Source organism: Mizuhopecten yessoensis, unplaced genomic scaffold (assembly GCF_002113885.1).
Source record: "Mizuhopecten yessoensis strain PY_sf001 unplaced genomic scaffold, ASM211388v2 scaffold7695, whole genome shotgun sequence".
NCBI lineage: Eukaryota > Metazoa > Mollusca > Bivalvia > Pectinida > Pectinidae > Mizuhopecten > Mizuhopecten yessoensis.
In genome coordinates, this window is record NW_018407176.1 from 501,404 (window position 1) to 522,331 (window position 20,928).

Consider the following 20,928-nt stretch of genomic DNA (forward strand, 5'->3'; position numbering starts at 1 on the left):
CCCCCCCCCTCTTACCCCGAGGAGGGCCACAACCGCCATTTATACAAAATTGAGTTCCCTTGGCCCAAGGATGCTCCAGACTAAATAAGGATAAAATCCCTTAATCTCTACGATAGAAGAAGGATTTTAAAGATTAACCTCTATTTCCCCTATTGGGCCCTGCCCCTATGCCCCCAGGGGGGGCACACCCACTGTTTATACAAAATTGAGTCCCCTTGGCCTATGGATGCTCCAGACCAAATTTAGTCAAAATCTACCTGGCTGTTCAGGACTAGTTGCGTTTTAAAGGAAAAGTTGACGGACGGACGACGGACGCTGCGGCATGGCAAAAGCTCACCATGGTCCTTTGTTCCAGGTGAGCTAAAAAAGCAGAGGACTACAACATCTGGATCCCGTCATTAGAGGTTTACCTCATTTACATGTTTCCACCTCCTAAGGAGGTCATTGTCAGAACAAAGGCAGATTTCATGAATTTCTATAATGTAATTTTCTTAACTAAATGTATAATCTGATATGAGAGTTGCCTGAGTTTAATGAGCAGTAAATCTTAAAAAGGAATATCGAAGTCCATATTACTATGATTAACAGGCACTTTACACAGTGGTCTAATTATAGAACTCTTTGATAGGTGAATGTAATGGTATAATACATCTGTAAGTCTGCATACATATACATATACCTGAGGCTAAGTTGAAAGACCGTCCCTTACTACTGTCTTTAGGTGGAGGAGACCACCAATTGAGCAGGGATCCAACCAGCGGCACTTGTCTAAAAACACCCTGTAATAGATAAACCTTGATAGTCATTCCTCTGTGATCACAAGCATTCACGGTCTCAACTTAAAATTCAACTAGAGGATTTCTAAGATTATCAGCTAGATGATATCAAAGATGATTAGTTTACTGTTGAAAGTCAATGAAAACAAATTAACCAGAAACTCTTGAAAATCAAAGTGCCGAGAGCACTCAGGGATGCTGTGCATGAAGGAGTCAAATAATGGAATAAAGGAGGTGGTATGGCAGTAAATAATAAAGAACATGTTGTAATCATAATTTTTTTTTTTTATATATATATAACAAGCAGAGCATTGCTAAATCAATATAGGTCCCTTACTGGCTACCATTAGCAGCATAAAAATAAAAACCGAGATTTTATTATTTCCAGTGCGTGTAATCACGGACTTATGCAAGTCCCTTGTGTATCTCTCCTTTTCTCGATATTGTAACGAAGGTTAAAGACCTATATAATTATTCAGTTTCTGGTTAATGTGAATAATATGTATATATGGTTTTAATTTTTGATGTTTAATATGCTATATTCACGAAGCACTTGTATTATACTAATCGGGCCATTATCTAGAGACTGTATTGGGAAGCTATCTACAAACTCGTTAGGCACAGCTGCTGTTGCATTGGGAAGCTATCTACCAAATCGTTAGGCACAGCTCCTGTTGCATTGGGAAGCTATCTATAAACTTGTTAGGCACAGCTGCTGTTGGATTGGGAAGCTATCTATAAACTTGTTAGGCACAGCTGCTGTTGGATTGGGAAGCTATCTATAAACTTGTTAGGCACAGCTGCTGTTGTATTGGGAAGCTATCTACAAACTCGTTAGGCACAGCTCCTGTTTCATTGGGAAGCTATCTATAAACTTGTTTGGCACAGCTGCTGTTGTATTGGGAAGCTATCTACAAACTCGTTAGGCACAGCTCCTGTTTCATTGGGAAGCTATCTATAAACTTGTTAGGCACAGCTGCTGTTGTATTGGGAAGCTATCTATAAACTTGTTAGGCACAGCTGCTGTTGCATTGGAAAGCTATCTATAAACTCGTTAGGCACAGCTGCTGTTGCATTGGGAAGCTATCTATAAACTTGTTAGGCACAGCTGCTGTTGCATTGGGAAGCTATCTATAAACTCATTAGGCACAGCTGCTGTTGCATTGGGAAGCTATCTATAAACTTGTTTGGCACAGCTGCTGACGGCTACTTTAGTATAAGTCAACATTCTCTTTCACTTGGAGACTTTCCATTGAGACAAAGAAAACACGAAGCCTACTTTATCAAGGACAGTTATCAAACAGTCGTTCAACAAGTCGCGAGCATAAAACTACGCAATGATGGACAAGGGGAGAAAACTCTTACACACATACCTCAGAGTATTGGAATACCAGGCGTAGTAATTTGAACCAAATATAGTTCGGAACTTTCACTGATTAAAAACGTCACTGTTAAAGATCTTTACATATTTTCTTTGATTTTTTTGTCTTATTCAGATATATTTGACCTTATTACAGCAAAATGCCTCGTAATCTGAGATTGATCTAGTTCATGATGCTCACTGAAAAAACTCACCTTTTCGTAAAATTTAAACATTTTTTCTTCGATATATTGATAGTTTTCATATGTATTTCATCAATTTATAGCATTAATCATACCATGAAATAATCAACACGGCATTTAAAGATCTCCCGCAGAAGAAGAAAGTCTGTTGTTTGGTTTTGATTTGCACAGACTTGTCGAGGACCGCAATGAATGCACTACACAGCATCCAAAAAATGCTATTTCCCTTCAATTAATATTGCTGTTAATATAAATTAAGTCATGAAATAAACTTTGCAAAAATATAAAATTGTACCAGGTAATACTGGTCTTAATTACCATCACATTGTTAATTTGTCTCAACACCAGACTGACACAAACAAATCCTATATGTGAACTATAACTTGCAGTGACAAATTAATTGATTTGAGAAAGAGATAAGTTTTACCTCATTTTGAAGTTTTTCCAGATTTTCCTTTTCAAGATCCTTGTTTGCAGCCTCAATTCCATGTTTCACAACTTCTGCCAGAGTTTCCAAGTACTGCAAAATACACACAGAACTTACATCACCATAACACATGGACAATAGTGGGACATTTATCTATTACATCTATTTTGCTTACTGTTGAGTAGTATTTTTCTTTTGTATTAACCAAGGATGAAAGTCATGCCTTAAAAATTCAGTAAAATATTATATACTTTACACTGCTCTTTAACAGATCGCAATTATACACCAGTTTTGATGCATACAGGTAAATATATAAATTGTCTGTCATCAATATTGACTACTACCACAAACATTACATAATACACCAACTTCGAATTCATTACTGGAGAATTATTGATAGAATGGTGTACATGTGTCTTTAAGCCACAGTGATGGAAGATGAGGTTGCCTGTGTATGTGGCTGTACAAGCAGTGTGGTGTATGGTGTTGGGATGTTGATAATCCCTTTTAACACACAATGTTTCTAGCCTGTCTGTAGTACAAGCTGCTCCCCTTCTACACAACACCTCCTCCAAACCTCTCATTCTTTTCCTTCAACCATATTTTTATCACATCCATGATATGAATCCATGCATACCTTTTTTTAACTCACTCCCGCTTTCAAACATTCCTGTTTCATTTTCGGGAGCATTGAAAGATACATTCTTTAGAGTCCTCCAAGTAAATAATTGTTGCCTACTCCCTTCCTTTCTCCAATATCACTCAACAAAACAAGAGGCCCAATGGGCCTGAATCGCTCACCTGTTATTAATCTCACACTTGTAAACTTAAAAGTGGAATAAAATTTAGCTACAGACAGACTATCAGTGTTTGATTCATAAGAACCTATTAAAAGATTTACACATATGACGCCTGTGACCTTGAATGTCGAACAAGGACATTAGGTTGAACAAAGTTTAAAGTCTTCCTTCCTGCCATGCTTTTGGCAAAATATCATTACCCTGGACCTTTTGGTTATACAGAACAAGTCATTTAAAAATTAAATCATATATTGACCACTGTGACCTTGAATATGGATGAAGGTCATTCATTTTGACAAAATTGGTAGCCCTTCATCCCAGCCTGTTAATGACCAAATATCATCACCCTTGGCCTTTGGCTAATTGCATTGAGAAGAAGTCGTTTAAAGGTTTTAAACATATTTGACCCCAGTGACCTTGAATATAAATAAAGATCATTCATTTGAATAAACTTGGTTGCCCTTTATCCCAGCATGCTACTGGCCAAATATCTTAACCCTAGGCCTCTTAGTTATTCAGAAGAAGTTGTTTAAAGGTTTTAACATATTTGACCCCTGTGACCTTGAATATAAGTCAAGGTCATTCATTTGAACAAACTTGGTAGCCCTTTATCCCAGCCTGCTCCTGGCCAAATATCATTATCCTAGGACTTGCGGTTATTGAGAAGTTGCTTAAAGGATTTTAACATATTTGACCCCTGTGACCTTGACTTTAAGTCAAGGTCATTAATTTGAACAAACTTGGTAGTCCTTCATCCTAACATGTTACTGGCCAAATAGCATCATCCTTTGCCTTTTGGTTATTGAGAAGAAGTTGTTTAAAGGTTTTAACATATTTGATCCCTGTGACCTTGAATATAAGTAAAGGTCATTCATTTGAACAAACTTGGTAGCCCTTCATCCCAGCATGTTACTGGCTAAATATCATCACCCTAGGCCTCTCTGTTATTCAGAAGAAGTTGTTTAAATGTTTTAAACATATTTGACCTCAGTGACCTTGAATATGATTTAAAATCATTTATTTGAACAAACTTGGTAGCCCTTCATCCAAGCATGTTACTGGCCAAATATCATCACTCTAGGCCTCTTGGTTATTCATAAGAAGTTGTTTAAAGGTTTTAAACATATTTGATCCCTGTGACCTTGAATATAAATCAAGGTCATTCATTTGAACAAACTTGGTAGCCCTTTATTTCAGCATGTTACTGGCCAAATATCATCACCCTAGGCCTTTCGGATATTCAGAAGAAGTTGTTTAAAGGTTTTAAACATGTTTGACCCCAGTGACCTTGAATATAAATCAAGGTCATTTATTTGAACAAACTTGGTAGCCCTTCATTTCAGCATGTTACTGGCCAACTATCATCACCCTAGGCCTCTTGGTTATTCAGAAGAAGTTGTTTAAAGGTTAAAAACATATTTGACCCCTGTGACCTTGAATATAAGTCAAGGTCATTTATTTGAACAAACTTGGTAGCCCTTCATCCCAGCATGTTACTGGCCAAATATCAACACCCTAGGCCTCTTGGTTATTCAGAAGAAGTTGCTTAAAGATTTTAATGTATTTGACCCCTGTGACCTTGAAAATAGATGAAGGTCATTTATTTGAACAAACTTGGAAGCCCTTCATCCCAGCATGCTTCTGGCAAAATATCATCACCCCAGGCCTTTTGGTTAATGAGAAGAAGTTGTTTAAAGTAAAAAGTTGACGCCGGACGGACGCCGGACGCCGGATGCCGCACCATGCCATAAGCTCACTTGGCCCTTTGGGCCAGGTGAGCTAAAACAGTTACTGGTACCCCTCACAGCTTCCACTACACCACAAAAGATGCTTGTCCCCATTCAAGCTTCTTATACAACAAATAACTGACCTTAGACGAATCCTCCACTTCCTTGCCAGTGACACAGACCAGTTCTAACAGGGACTCTATGGAAGTATCTTCTGTTATCAGTCCAAACTTCACACACGCAACATCATTGTCTGTGAAACCTGAAAGGAATATTGACAACTGTAATTCAAGGTTAGCAAATTGTGAACTGTATATTTTTATCAGCTAAGTATAAAGTGTACTTTAATATTACTGGGTGGTATCATATACTTTATATCTGAATCAGACTAGGACCATTAATGACACACAATTCACCTAAAGTGGGGTATACAGAAGCATGGCCCATGTATCTTACATCTCCTTAATTATATATACCGTCTTATACATTACATCTCAGAATAAGGAGTTTCATCTAATAATTCAGAATGATCTGAATATTATTGATTAGTATTGTGTGCTTTACAGATTTGTCATCAAAAAATTAAGTAAGTGACCTTTACAAAGATTATAATTTTTAGTGTGGAACTTAACCCTTGATTGATCAACTTGAATTTTCCAGTAAGAGTAAAACCTTAGGTGTGAATTAAAAACAGATCCTTTATTAGGACAGATGATGCATATTCTAGTAATAGTAATCTGTAAAGCATTGTTAACATCTTCATAAAGATATGTAATATACTTTAGGGAAAACAAGGCAGTACCCAGTGATATGACAGGAAACCAAACCTATAAAATGAAATCACTTACCCATTGAGAAGGCAGTATCTTGAGATTTAAGCTTCTGAACAAGTTCTGAATTGATAATGTGGATTTCCTTGACAGCCTCCTCTGGTAAGTCATCTCCTTTGTTCTGCCACGATTCTGGTATATATCTACACACAAGAAATCAGCACAATACATGTACACCTGGTATATATCTACACACAAGAAATCAGTACATCTGGCATATATCTACACACAAGAAATCAGTACATCTGGCATATATCTACACACAAGAAATCAGTACATCTGGCATATATCTACACACAAGAAATCAGTACATCTGGCATATATCTACACACAAGAAATCAGTACATCTGGCATATATCTACACACAAGAAATCAGTACATCTGGCATATATCTACACACAAGAAATCAGTACATCTGGCATATATCTACACACAAGAAATCAGTACATCTGGCATATATCTACACACAAGAAATCAGTACATCTGGCATATATCTACACACAAGAAATCAGTACATCTGGCATATATCTACACACAAGAAATCAGTACATCTGGCATATATCTACACACAAGAAATCAGTACATCTGGCATATATCTACACACAAGAAATCAGTACAATACATCTGTGCAAATACTTACAAGTATTTATGGGAATAAGGAGATTATAACCCTTAAATTCCTCACAGTTTTGATAAAAACTGTTGGAAAAACTTTCCAGACAAAGTTATTCTAGAGATTTTTTAAAAGGGACATAACTCACATAATGACGACATCAGCGAAGCTTTGATATTTGGATAAAACCTATAAGAGCTTTCTCCAGACAGATGAATGGACAGACTTGATTCAGGTATACTCCCCCTTATTAACATTGATGATACACATGTGGGCACAAAACTTACCTAAATAGTTTCAGCACTTAAAATGTATGATTCAAACACTTCAGACAGGATACTTTTCATATTGTGTGTGCTTAATTTAACAACCCATGCCAATACTTACTGTACGACCCCTAGCCCTGCCCAGCTTGGCATATCCAGTAATCTCAGTCTCGATTCTCTTGATGTCATGGCCTTCAGCTTGTCACGGTTTAAAACAGTGGCATCCAGAATGGCCTTAAAACAAAGCTCCGAGTGTTAAAACATTACTCTGTACTACTACTGTTTACTTGTACTGGACTTTACAAAGCTCCGAGGGTTAATACATTACTCTGTACTACTACTGTTTACTTGTACTGGACTTTACAAAGCTCCGAGGGTTAATACATTACTCTGTACTACTACTGTTTACTTGTACTGGACTTTACAAAGCTCCGAGGGTTAATACATTACTCTGTACTACTACTGTTTACTTGTACTGGACTTTACAAAGCTCCGAGGGTTAATACATTACTCTGTACTACTACTGTTTACTTGTACTGGACTTTACAAAGCTCCGAGGGTTAATACATTACTCTGTACTACTACTGTTTACTTGTACTGGACTTTACAAAGCTCCGAGGGTTAATACATTACTCTGTACTACTACTGTTTACCTGTACTGGACTTAACCTTTACATGTTCAGGTTTTGAAATCAGAGCTTGCTACAATTGTTCATTTTTTTCTGTTTCTAACTGTACTAAAGTCAAACAAATGTTATACAACACACACACATGTATAAAAGAAACATCTTTCCTAATTGAACATAAGTGAGAGGCTCAATGTCTTGCATCACACACCTGGCTATTTTGAAATTGATCAGTATCATTCATTAATCTGCCCAGTTGTTTGGGAGTATGGCCCCATAGAGTTTTATAAAAATTTATATATCTTATGATCTCGTAAGGATGCTTCCACCACAATTTAGTTAAAGCCTGCCCAGTAGTTTGAGAAGAGATATTGTATGAAAATAAATGGCAATTTGACCCCTTTTGACATAACCCCTCAACCCCCAGAAGGCCAAGACTCATTATTTGTAAAACTTTAATCCTCTTGGGCTATGAATGCTACCATAAAATCTGGTTGAAACTTGTAATTTGAGAAAATATGTCATTTAAAACCAATTTGACCCCGTTAATCAGCCCACAGGATCAGTGTTAACTTCTTTATTGACATTTATTGATCCTCATAAGATGTTACCATTAAATTTTGGTAGAATTCTTTTCAGTTGTTAGTGTAAAGATGTTGTTTTCCTATATATATAGTAGCCTCCCCTTAACTTCTGTTTGGATATAACTGTAGCACAGTTGGGCCAGGAAACTCCAATTGACCAGCTGATAGCTCAATCAGTAAAAGTACAACAACACGAAGTCCAGGGTACAAATCCTGGTCCAGCCCCCATTTTTTTCACTCAGAACACTGATGTTGATAATAATTTGTTTATTTCATCTTTATTTTTTTCTCATGAAAGTCCCACAAGATATGATTTTATTTAAAAATGATTTATTAAAGCCATCGTCATTCTGGGGAAAACAGTTTCCAACACTTAGTTACAGTTTCTGGCAGTGGGACGGGGATCCTTTAATAATAATTTGTTTATTTCATCTTTATTTTTTTCTCATGAAAGTCCCACAAGATATGATTTTCTTTAAAAATGATTTATTAAAGCCATCGTCATTCTGGGGAAAACAGTTTCCAACCCTTAGTTACAGTTTCTGGCAGTGGGACTGGGATCCTTTACTTAGTTCCAGTTTCTGGCAGTGGGACTGGGATCCTTTACTTAGTTCCAGTTTCTGGCAGTGGGACTGGGATCCTTTACTTAGTTCCAGTTTCTGGCAGTGGGACTGGGATCCTTTACTTAGTTACAGTTTCTCGCAGTGGGACGGGGATCCTTAATGCAAAAGTTGATGGACAACAGACGACTTACAGACCAAGCACCACCGATAATAATTTGTTTATTTCATCTTTATTTTTTTCTCATGAAAGTCCCACAAGATATGATTTTATTTAAAAATGATTTATTAAAGCCATCGTCATTCTGGGGAAAACAGTTTCCAACCCTTAGTTACAGTTTCTGGCAGTGGGACCAGGATCCTTTACTTAGTTACAGTTTCTGGTAGTGGGACGAATCCTTTACTTAGTTACAGTTTCTGGCGGTGGGACGGGGATCCTTTACTTAGTTACAGTGTCTGGCAGTGGGACGGGGATCCTTTACATAGTTACAGTTTCTGGCAGTGGGACGGAGATCCTTTACTTAGTTACAGTTTCTGGTAGTGGGACGAATCCTTTACTTAGTTACAGTTTCTGGCGGTGGGACGGGGATCCTTTACTTAGTTACAGTGTCTGGCAGTGGGACGGGGATCCTTTACTTAGTTCCAGTTTCTGGCAGTGGGACTGGGATCCTTTACTTAGTTACAGTTTCTCGCAGTGGGACGGGGATCCTTAATGCAAAAGTTGATAGACAACAGACGACTTACAGACCAAGCACCACCGATAATAATTTGTTTATTTCATCTTTATTTTTTTCTCATGAAAGTCCCACAAGATATGATTTTCTTTAAAAATGATTTATTAAAGCCATCGTCATTCTGGGGAAAACAGTTTCCAACCCTTAGTTACAGTTTCTGGCAGTGGGACAGGGATCCTTTACTTAGTTACAGTTTCTCGCAGTGGGACGGGGATCCTTAATGCAAAAGTTGATGGACAACAGACGACTTACAGACCAAGCACCACCGATAATAATTTGTTTATTTCATCTTTATTTTTTTCTCATGAAAGTCCCACAAGATATGATTTTCTTTAAAAATGATTTATTAAAGCCATCGTCATTCTGGGGAAAACAGTTTCCAACCCTTAGTTACAGTTTCTGGCAGTGGGACAGGGATCCTTTACTTAGTTACAGTTTCTCGCAGTGGGACGGGGATCCTTAATGCAAAAGTTGATGGACAACAGACGACTTACAGACCAAGCACCACCGATAATAATTTGTTTATTTCATCTTTATTTTTTTCTCATGAAAGTCCCACAAGATATGATTTTATTTAAAAATGATTTATTAAAGCCATCGTCATTCTGGGGAAAACAGTTTCCAACCCTTAGTTACAGTTTCTGGCAGTGGGACTGGGATCCTTTACTTAGTTACAGTTTCTGGCAGAGGGACGGGGATCCTTTACTTAGTTACAGTTTCCGGCAGTGGGACGGGGATCCTTTACTTAGTTACAGTGTCTGGCAGTGGGACGGGGATCCTTTACTTAGTTCCAGTTTCTGGCAGTGGGACTGGGATCCTTTACTTAGTTACAGTTTCTGGTAGTGGGACGAATCCTTTACTTAGTTACAGTTTCTGGCGGTGGGACGGGGATCCTTTACTTAGTTACAGTGTCTGGCAGTGGGACGGGGATCCTTTACTTAGTTCCAGTTTCTGGCAGTGGGACTGGGATCCTTTACTTAGTTACAGTTTCTGGCAGTGGGACGGGGATCCTTAATGCAAAAGTTGATAGACAACAGACGACTTACAGACCAAGCACCACCAACTAACATCAGTTCAATACTCTGTACCAGTTGAGATAATAAATATGTTGACTATGATCTATAGAGCATAAATAACTTACAATTTGTGTGTTCAGACATTGTAGTAGTGCCTCCACGTCTTCAGTAACTGTTCCCCTGGCTGTAACAGACATTTACCAAATATATATTCACCATAAGAAGGTAGACCCAAATCATATCGCTCTTTGCAAAAAATACTACTAAATCAATTATTACATATATAGCCAATAAATGTGTCAACAGTTCAGTTATTACAATGATGAAGCATTAGAATAAATAGCCATGGATTTGTTTTGTCTACAGATGATTAATATTTTAGGTCAAATAGCATCAAAAGACTTATTCCAAACTTAAAATACAGTAGTTTATTTACGTAAAGTAATGATAAAGAAATGGACTAAATACCCTGTGCACTGTCCAGAGGAGAGAACCGGATACACACGCCCTCATTTTCAACCTCGGCTACATGTAGTTCAATACCAGGATTCTCCGCCTGTAGTGTCTCCCCAAGCTGAAAGTAAACCAGCAACTCATGTTAGTAATTCAAATATTGAACGACATTTTTTATTTTTTAAAGAAAATTAACAAGATATCCCAGAGGGATCTTGGCGCCCACCTTTGTACCATCTTCATTAGTTCTTTGTCAGTTCGATATTTTCTCTTCTTTCCTCCTATCTGTTTGATCGAGTCATGTTAACAGTAAATGCTCCTTGAGGTAACTTTTGATCTAAACTTAATACTGATGTGTATGAAAGCCAACCTTCAAAGTGAGTTTGTCATTTCACATATTTACTAGTACAGTACTTAATGTGAAAGAAATAGAATTGATCATTGCAATATGAGAAATATCTGTTTAGTTCTTCTTTTAATCCATTTTGTTTTTATGATCAGTCTCAAAATATAACATGCACAACGAGAGATCAAGGGGAACCTCCATATAAAATTTGAGAAAGACCCCTCTGGTACTTCCAGAGAAGTAGCGATAACAAACTTTCAATATCAAAATTCAAAATGACTGCCTATCGGCCATGTTGTTTATCCGATCAGTCTCAAAAGTTGCCCGGCACAGCTAAGGACCAAGGGAAGCCTACATATAAAATTTGAGAAAGATCCCTCTGGTGCTTCTTGAGATATACTGATAACAAACTTTCACTATCAAAATCCAAGATGGCTACCTGTCGGCCATGTTGTTTATCCAATCAGTCTCAAAAGTTGCCCTGCACAGCTAAGGACCAAGGGGAACCTACATATAAAATTTGAGAAAGATCCCTCTGGTACTTCTTGAGAAATACCGATAACAAGAATTGTTTAAGGACTGACGACGGACCACGGACGCAGGGCGATTTGAATAGCCCACCATCAGATGATGGTGGGCTAAAAAGCCAGCTAAATATAGTATAGAACAGGGAATTGTTATCAGTTCCTATAACAACATTAGCGTATATATCACTGGAATCCTGGCTTGAATATGAAAATCAAGATGAAGATGTTTAGCCTCTCACTAACTGATCCACCAGAACAATGATCACACAACATTATATGTATGTTACCCACACATTGAGAGCATCAACACTTACCCACGCATTGAGAGCATCAACACTTACCCACACATTGAGAGCATCAACACTTACCCACACATTGATAGCATCAACACTTACCCACACATTGAGAGCATCAAAGTAAATTGAGGAGTTGGATTCCTCCGGTGTGTTGTCCTCTGTTGTCAGCGAGGTAGAAGAGTAGGGAGCGATCTGTAAGCCTATCAAACACAAACACCTTAACAATGATGAATAAACACATTTACATATCGTCTACAGCACCTTGTGCTGACTGATACTGCCTCTATATCATCCTAACTTTATACCACTACTGACTTCATGGTTACAAAAGTATTAATTTGTAATGATGCTGTATTGGTTAACACTTTTTAACATTTCCAAACACATTCAAGCTGGAACAATTTACATATCAAAGTGAACACCATTACTACGTTGCACTGCTATAAAGCCTTTGGTAAGTTAACTTACCTTCCTCTTTTTCTTCAATATATCTGAATACCACTGTTGGTGATACAATTTCAAACACAAGCTGAAAAATAAAAGCAGATATTAAGAAACATACAATTTTATGTTTAAAACCAATGACACTTTGTTCTATAAGCTAGGAATCAGTTAAAATACAGAAATCATGAAAAAGTATCAGGCAAACTTCTTAAATTCAAGCAGTATTTAAATCTAAATAATCATTTTTGTTTACAGCCGTCAGAACAGGTAACCAAGAACAACACCTCTTCTCAGCTTCTTACAGCACTAGGTGAGGTTTTAACAAAGATGATCCCGGGAATGACAGGCCTTGCTTTAATTCAGCACATCAAATTCAATTCACTGGCAACAAGAGGACTAGTTTGGACCCTGGCTATTTATATCACTCAAGTGACCTAGCTATGTAAAACTCACCAGCGCATTGATAGCTCGTGTGATCATTCCACGTATGGTATTGGCAGGAGTATCGTCTTCTTTCTTCTCCTTTGTCTGTAAATATAATATCATATAAATCTTCTCCTTTGTCTGTAAATATAATATCATATAAATCTTCTCCTTTGTCTGTAAATATAATATCATATAAATCTTCTCCTTTGCAATAATCAGCTACTCTGTCAATAAATAATATATAATATACAATCAATTGAAATATAAAAACAACAATTTTCCTACATATAAAAACTACAATTTTCCTACATATAAAAGGAAATTTTACACTCAAAATAGAACTCTCTACAACTCTTTGCAGTTGATGAGTGAAGAATTTTATTTCATTTACAGTATCATCTAGTGATGATGCTCTGATTTTTTTGATTAACTCATTTTTTTCACTACATGATCACAACACTGCACTTCTTCATGTACAGTAACAATCAATTGAAACAATAGCATCAGAGACTAGTCAAAGGAAATCTAAGTAACCATGATCAGTCTGTGTATACCTACCACAGGTATAATAGTGGTCACCAACGTTACCGTGGTCAGTCCCTGTATATACCTACTACAGGAATAATAGTGGTCGCCACAGTTACTGTGGTCAGTCCCTGTATATCCCTACTACATGTATAATAGTGGTCACCCAATTTACTGTGGTCGGTCTCTGTATATACCTACTGCAGGTATAATAGTGGTCACCACAGTTACTGAGGTCAGTCCCTGTATATACCTACTACAGTTATAATAGTGGTCACCACATTTACTGTGGTCGGTCCCTGTATATACCTACTACACGTATAATAGTGGTCACCACATTTACTGCGGTCGGTCTCTGTATATACCTACTACAGGCATAATAGTGGTCACCACATTTACTGTGGTCAGTCCCTGTATATACCTCCTACATGTATAATAGTGGTCACCACATTTACTGTGGTCAGTCCCTGTATATACCTCCTACATGTATAATAGTGGTCACCACATTTACTGCGGTCGGTCTCTGTATATACCTACTACAGGGATAATAGTGGTCACCACAGTTACTGTGGCCAGTCCCTGTATATACCTACTACAGGTACAATAGTGGTCACCAATGTTACCTTGGTCAGTCCCTGTATATACCTACTACACGTATAATAGTGGTCACCACATTTACTGTGGTCAGTCCCTGTATATACCTCCTACATGTATAATAGTGGTCACCACATTTACTGCGGTCGGTCTCTGTATATACCTACTACAGGTATAATAATGGTCACCAACGTTACTGTGGTCAGCCCCTGTATATACCTCATAAAGGTATAATAGCGCATACAACAGTAACTGTGGTCAGTCCCTGTATATACCTACTACACGTATAATAGTGGTCACCACATTTACTGTGGTCGGTCCCTGTATATACCTACTACACGTATAATAGTGGTCACCACATTTACTGCGGTCGGTCTCTGTATATACCTACTACAGGGATAATAGTGGTCACCACAGTTACTGTGCTCAGTCCCTGTATATACCTACTACAGGGATAATAGTGGTCACCACAGTTACTGTGGTTAGTCCCTGTATATACCTACTACAGGTACAATAGTGGTCACCAATGTTACCTTGGTCAGTCCCTGTATATACCTACTACAGTTATAATAGTGGTCACCACATTTACTGTGGTCAGTCCCTGTATATACCTACTACACGTATAATAGTGGTCACCACATTTACTGTGGTCAGTCCCTGTATATACCTCCTACATGTATAATAGTGGTCACCACATTTACTGTGGTCAGTCCCTGTATATACCTACTACATGTATAATAGTGGTCACCACATTTACTGTGGTCGGTCTCTGTATATACCTACTACAGGTATAATAGTGGTCACCACAGTTACTGTGGCCAGTCCCTGTATATACCTACTACAGGTATAATAGTGGTCACCACATTTACTGCGGTCGGTCTCTGTATATACCTACTACAGGTATAATAGTGGTCACCAATGTTACCTTGGTCAGTCCCTGTATATACCTACTACAGGTATAATAGTAAATACCACAGTTATTGTGGTCAGTCCCTGTATATACCTACTACAGGTATAATAGTGGTCACCAAAGTTACTGTGGTCAGCACCTGTACACTTACCACCTGTCTTATAGCCTTCAGCCTCTCTAGTTTCGTGTGTAATTGTTCAGCCTACAAATGAAAACAATATATTTTGTACATTAGCATAAGACATCTTTAAACAAAACTTTCTGTAAAACCTTTTTGGTTAGTTTTATGTTCACATCACAGATTTTCTCAAAAAATATCATAAAACATTTATTGTGGTGATTGATCAGACACTTGTGGCTTGTTGAGTCACTGGTTTAGCTTTTATATAATACACCTCTGCTCTATCTTCATAGAACATTTTCAGCCAATGTGTCAAGTATGTCAGAAACTGAAGAAGATGATATTGTATCCATTTAACAACCTGCATTATTTATTATCTATTTGTTAAAAAAAACCACATGTATATCATCTTTATGTATAACATCATTACTAGTGTAAAATGAAACATTTTTTCCCTGACAAATTGTTGCCATTTGGCTGATTAAAACTTTGCCTAGCATTGAATGTGTCCTCCCACTTTGCTTTAAAGCTTCATAACTACATTTCCTTCTATATACTGCATGTATAATAATCTAATTTTTCATACCAGTGCCAATTGCAATCATGATATACTTTATTCAACTTCATAGCTCTCTACCGTAATAAAGATGCTTTCAACACAAAATCTCTATCTGAAGTACAAACATTTATCTTTGCAATCAACATCACTACACGGTTGTATTCCCCTTAACTTCTTAAAAATGGATATAATTTTGGATAGAAAATACAAATACCTAGCTACAACAATCATACCCTGCCTGGATTCCAATGAATTTGATTAAGTATTACAAAATTTGTTAAAATGAAAAATGTTTAAATGTTAAAACTCTTAATAGCGGTTCACACTAAATATTAGGGAGTCCAGTAAAGTAAAATCTCACCAAGTCACATGACTGTTTGACACGCTCCACAATACCATCATGACCCAGACTCTGCAGACAGATCCAGATGGGCAGGCAATTAAGCTTGATCTGTGGGTTAAAGGTGTTGAGTCCAGCGGCATGCACCAGAGCTGGGTCTGATGATTTGTACAGGGTCTAGAGACTAGGTCAAGGACTTGGTACTTTGTTTGACATATGTAAAACACAACCTTCCTTTTTACTGTTGATCACACACTGGACAGACAAGATCACACACTGGACATAGTGTAACATTGTGTAATCCAACCAACTGTACATGAAGTTTACTGAAATTTTTATTGCGCACATTTTTAACAGTATGATAAACTTATAAAAATCAACTATTTTGAGCATTAAATTCTTCTGTGTTTGGAACTAATGTTGATGTTCAGACACTATTTACGATGTGCTCTAACTAGCTAGTACGACACAGCGATGTAAAGGATACTGCGTGAGGAAGCCCGGGAATCCCCAACCACTTGCCCAGGGAGACAGTCATACTATCACCCGCCTTACACGACAGTATCGACGTGGGCACAGACACCAGTGTCAGGGTAGCAAGGTTGTTTCTGGAAACAGAACATGTGATATTGCATCTTATGATGTGCATAATATAAGTCTATTACTGTTATTGGGTTATAATAATTATTTAAGACAGCAATTTTTTTAATGTTGTGTTTTCAATGAAAAGAACATCCACTGGTATATTGCATTGTGTCTGCCATTGTGTAGAGATGCCATGTGCCGCTATATAGGTCTTAACATTAAATTATTATTTACGTAAAGTAAAGGACTGAAAACACATGCCACCTAACACATACACTCACCCTTCAACATGGAGCCAGATGGAATTCTTCCTACAAATGTCCTGTAGATGATCAACATCATCCACCTGGCCTGTGAGTGGTGTTCCTAAAACACAGAGATGTAAAATCTTGAACAGTATTAACATTTGCCAGGACATCAAATACATTAACACTCTAAACCATATCAAACAAACAGAATATTATAGGACCATTCTGTTGCTTATTTTCTTTAATACTTCTTTAGGATATCTGAAATACTGATTACTCAAAACAAAACAAAAAGCATGAATTCTGATCCTAACATCCTGAGCGAGTCATTTACTTTGTTAGAGAAAAAAAAGTTAAAAAATTTGCTGACAACAGTGATAAAAATTGTCTAAATAAGCATGAATATATTGAGTCAAATACACATTCTCCTCTAATACTATACAAAACTATAGACAGTTAATTGATTTATACAGCAGTGTAGGACAGTCGGGCCAGCCCAAAAAACATTTTTGGGCGAGTACAAAAATTATTTCACAGGCCCAAAATGAATATTGGTAGCCCAATTATTTTACTAAGATTTTTTTCAGTGTTGAGCAATAAAAAATGCCAATAAAGCAATATAAATATTTATTCTTCAATCAAACCCTCCCGACACATAACCCTAAAAACCCTCCCCTCGTTCCTATAGTCTTCATTGTCACTGAGTTCACCTTTTACAACTGCAGACGACTTTGTTATATTTAGATAAAAAAAAAGTCACGTGATCCCCCTGAAGATCAGCTGGCTATTTTGGGGCGACTTAGGGTTCATTACATGATATCTCCTGCGTACAGGACAGATAAGTCTTAAAATTTTGCCTATATGGTTAAAAATGCAGCTTCTTTGGATTGTGTGTGAAAAAAACACGATAATTTGTGTGACATCGCACAATACACACGCTTTGGCGAGAATTGGTCGGCAACCAGTACTGGTGATACGTCAGACCAAACAACATAAAAAAGTAACTTACAGCGAAGAAAACTTACGACTTATAAAAATACATTAGTTAACTTACTTAAATCCCCAGCCCTTGTTTGTATCCGCCATGTTGACTGTCTGTGTCAATTCTGATGCACTTGCATGTTTTAACGGCGTGACCCAGAGTACAGGATTTCCGAAAATGGGTGATCCGAAGTTGGGGTGGTTAACTCATGGGAGTAAACTACGATTTTGATAATAATGATGTACTCGCCCAGTGATTTATTTTTGGACCAGTAACTATCCATCTTTCTACAACTTCTAGTCGCCCAATCAAGGTTTTGGTCGCCTTTGTCGACCAGGCGAAAGGCGACCAGGTGACCGGCTGTGTCCTACGCTGTACAGTTATGTGGAACTTATACTTTTTTTTTCTCTTTTAGTACAGAACTATAGTTCTTAAGCAAAACAATACAATCTGTGGATCCTTAAATTCCAAGGGTTTTCTAAAACTCTAGTGCAAATGTGGAAAATCCACGAATAACAAACCTGCATATGCAACAAGCAAGGCTGGAGTTTTAGCTGCTGCTATGTCATCCTGAATCAGCTTCTCCAACATGGATATGTCCTTGTAACAAAACAACCATTCCATTAGTGTCTTACATTTTCTTTTATCTTAATTTCACCCATATATCCTGTATGTTCAATTAAAACAAAAAGCTTGGTGAATTGAAAAGTGAAAAATTAATTATACTGGTTCATAAAAACAGTAACATTACACATAAAAGTAAGCCTAATCCATTTAGAGATTTCAGTGTGAGTCACGGAGACAAATAAAGGCAGTATCTGTATGCAATATTAATTTACTGTAAGAGTCTTTAACAGTCTTACAGTACTGACATTATTACACCTATCAAGTAAACACTATCCGAGTCGCTTCAAATTAAAGCTAGGATGCAAAAGTTTGTGACAAACATTACCATTGATTTATAATTCAGCCCTCATTCTACCCAATAACATAATATTGTATGAATTATAAGTTTCTAACTAAGGTAAAGAGAAATATGTTGCTTACCATTTTACTACTTGGATTAGCTCCAGATTCACATGGAACAGTGCTTATACTTGACATGGGAAGGCCCAGCTGTAACAAAATATTTCTAAATCTTACTAGAACAAGGCACATTGCAAACAATCAGTACAATCCCTCTTGCATGTGGTTCAATATTTAACATTTAACTGTAACTCAATTGTTATATTTCACAGTAACAACAGCATGGACAGTGTTTGAGGTATTCTAGCTTTTACCACTAGATGAAGCTAAATAAATATCTGATCAGAAACACAAACTCATTTGAGGTATTGTCATACTTTACCAAAACATGTACATGTATATGATTATGACCATGCAGGAATACATTTGCTAGAGCGACAACAAAGAGTTTCTAAAATAGTCCCGGTGTCTTTGAACTTGACCTTGGCACTCTAAAATACAAACTTGTTCAAAGTATTCTCATGTATGAACTTTGATCAAAATCCATGCAGGAATGAAATTGCTAGACTGATTGCAATTATTAAAACAAAATTCTATGAAAATTAATGATGACGTTGACCCTGAGCTGCTGAAACATTAACTTGCTTTCATGTATGACTCATACATAAAACTTGATCTAAATCCAGGAATAAAGCCACTAGAACAATGAACAAGAGGCCCATGGGCCTTAACGGTCACCTGATATATTTATACAGAGAGTTGATTTTGTTTTTAACATGTACAGAAATATTATTCAAAGTGACAAAAAACAATAAAACCACCTTACTCAATATCTAGAATACATAATGTGTACAAAGTTTCATCAAAACTTGGTCAAGGAAGTTAGTAGGAATACTTTGAATAATATCATATACCAGGTAAATGGAAGATCAGAAAAGGACATAACTCTTCAGAAAAACATCAAAATAAAAAGTATACTTTAAGCACACAACTACCTAAGGTGCTGATCATGTACAAGCTTGATAAAAGTGGTTGAGAAGTTACGTTGCATTGCTCATGACAACCTTCTGTCTACAGACGTACAGATGGACAACCTGATTCCAGTATACCCCTTTCTTCATTTCATCATACAAAAGTATGATTACAATGTTTACTGAATAACACAGCAGCCATGTGAAAATTAAACCTTTTATAGGAATTTCAGTATTAATCATAGACTTTTCATACAAGGCAATAGATAGAAAGACAGAGATAACCACAAAAGAATTAAGACATTTCAAATTATTTAATGATTGTTTAATTTGTAAGTTAGATCATAAATCATAAAAAATAAGAGATTCTTTGAAATCAATGTAATTCAGACTGATAGACTGAAGTTGCCTGAGTTGGAGGTGCTAAATCTTTTAATATTACCTTAATTTACCCTGTAGACAGAGATACCAGAAGACAGTCACTGCTGTTAGCTTATTCCCCAGAAATCAGAGACGGTAAATTACCTGCAGACAGAGGTAGGTACTGAGATTTGGACTGGCAGCAGCACTAACATAGATGACTGGAGGCCGTGAGTAGAGAGCTTCAAATCCCTCTGCAGCATATTTGGGGTACTTTTGATACAACGCAAGCCGACAAATCTTAACCAGCCCATCACGTTCATCCTCACAGAACACAGCGGATGCATCCATAAACCTTGGAGAAAATAGATGCTTTTTGTAAATACCTGTTCAGCAATAACTGTTCTAGTAAAAAAGCATATAATCATATAGTAATGTACATCTTTGATCTCCTGGAGATAATAGAATTCATTTTGGTAACAAACGAAATTTGGCAAAATACATCACCAGGGTATTGCTATTTGTTCAGTATATAATATCTACACAACATTGACATATTACTGCAACAAATATTACACCTCGGTATGGTGCTGAACCTGGATATTCCAGCAATTGTTAATAGAACAAGAGGCCCATGGGCCTTAACGGTCACCTGATATATTTATACAGAGAGTTGATTTTGTTTTCAACATGAACAGAAATATTATTCAAAGTGACAAAAAACAATAAAACCACCTTACTCAATAACTAGCA

General features: G+C 37.0%; 1 protein-coding gene across 1 annotated transcript in view; it reads right to left on the bottom strand.

Annotated features, from left to right (window-relative positions):
- Positions 1–20,928, bottom strand: part of LOC110454151 (putative pyridoxal-dependent decarboxylase domain-containing protein 2) — a 45,258-nt gene that overhangs the window by 13,374 nt on the left and 10,956 nt on the right. Inside the window, exons 6-22 of the mRNA XM_021503527.1 lie at positions 20,341–20,530; positions 18,926–18,994; positions 18,400–18,478; positions 16,930–17,014; positions 16,551–16,671; positions 16,085–16,240; positions 15,195–15,245; positions 13,042–13,116; positions 12,613–12,673; positions 12,244–12,344; positions 10,991–11,096; positions 10,648–10,706; positions 7,124–7,236; positions 6,142–6,266; positions 5,437–5,555; positions 2,767–2,859; positions 680–779 (exon numbers count right to left, since the gene is read on the bottom strand). Of these exons, the coding sequence (XP_021359202.1) occupies positions 680–779; positions 2,767–2,859; positions 5,437–5,555; positions 6,142–6,266; positions 7,124–7,236; positions 10,648–10,706; positions 10,991–11,096; positions 12,244–12,344; positions 12,613–12,673; positions 13,042–13,116; positions 15,195–15,245; positions 16,085–16,240; positions 16,551–16,671; positions 16,930–17,014; positions 18,400–18,478; positions 18,926–18,994; positions 20,341–20,530 (1,703 nt within the window). The remainder of the gene's footprint in view (positions 1–679; positions 780–2,766; positions 2,860–5,436; positions 5,556–6,141; positions 6,267–7,123; positions 7,237–10,647; positions 10,707–10,990; positions 11,097–12,243; positions 12,345–12,612; positions 12,674–13,041; positions 13,117–15,194; positions 15,246–16,084; positions 16,241–16,550; positions 16,672–16,929; positions 17,015–18,399; positions 18,479–18,925; positions 18,995–20,340; positions 20,531–20,928) is intronic.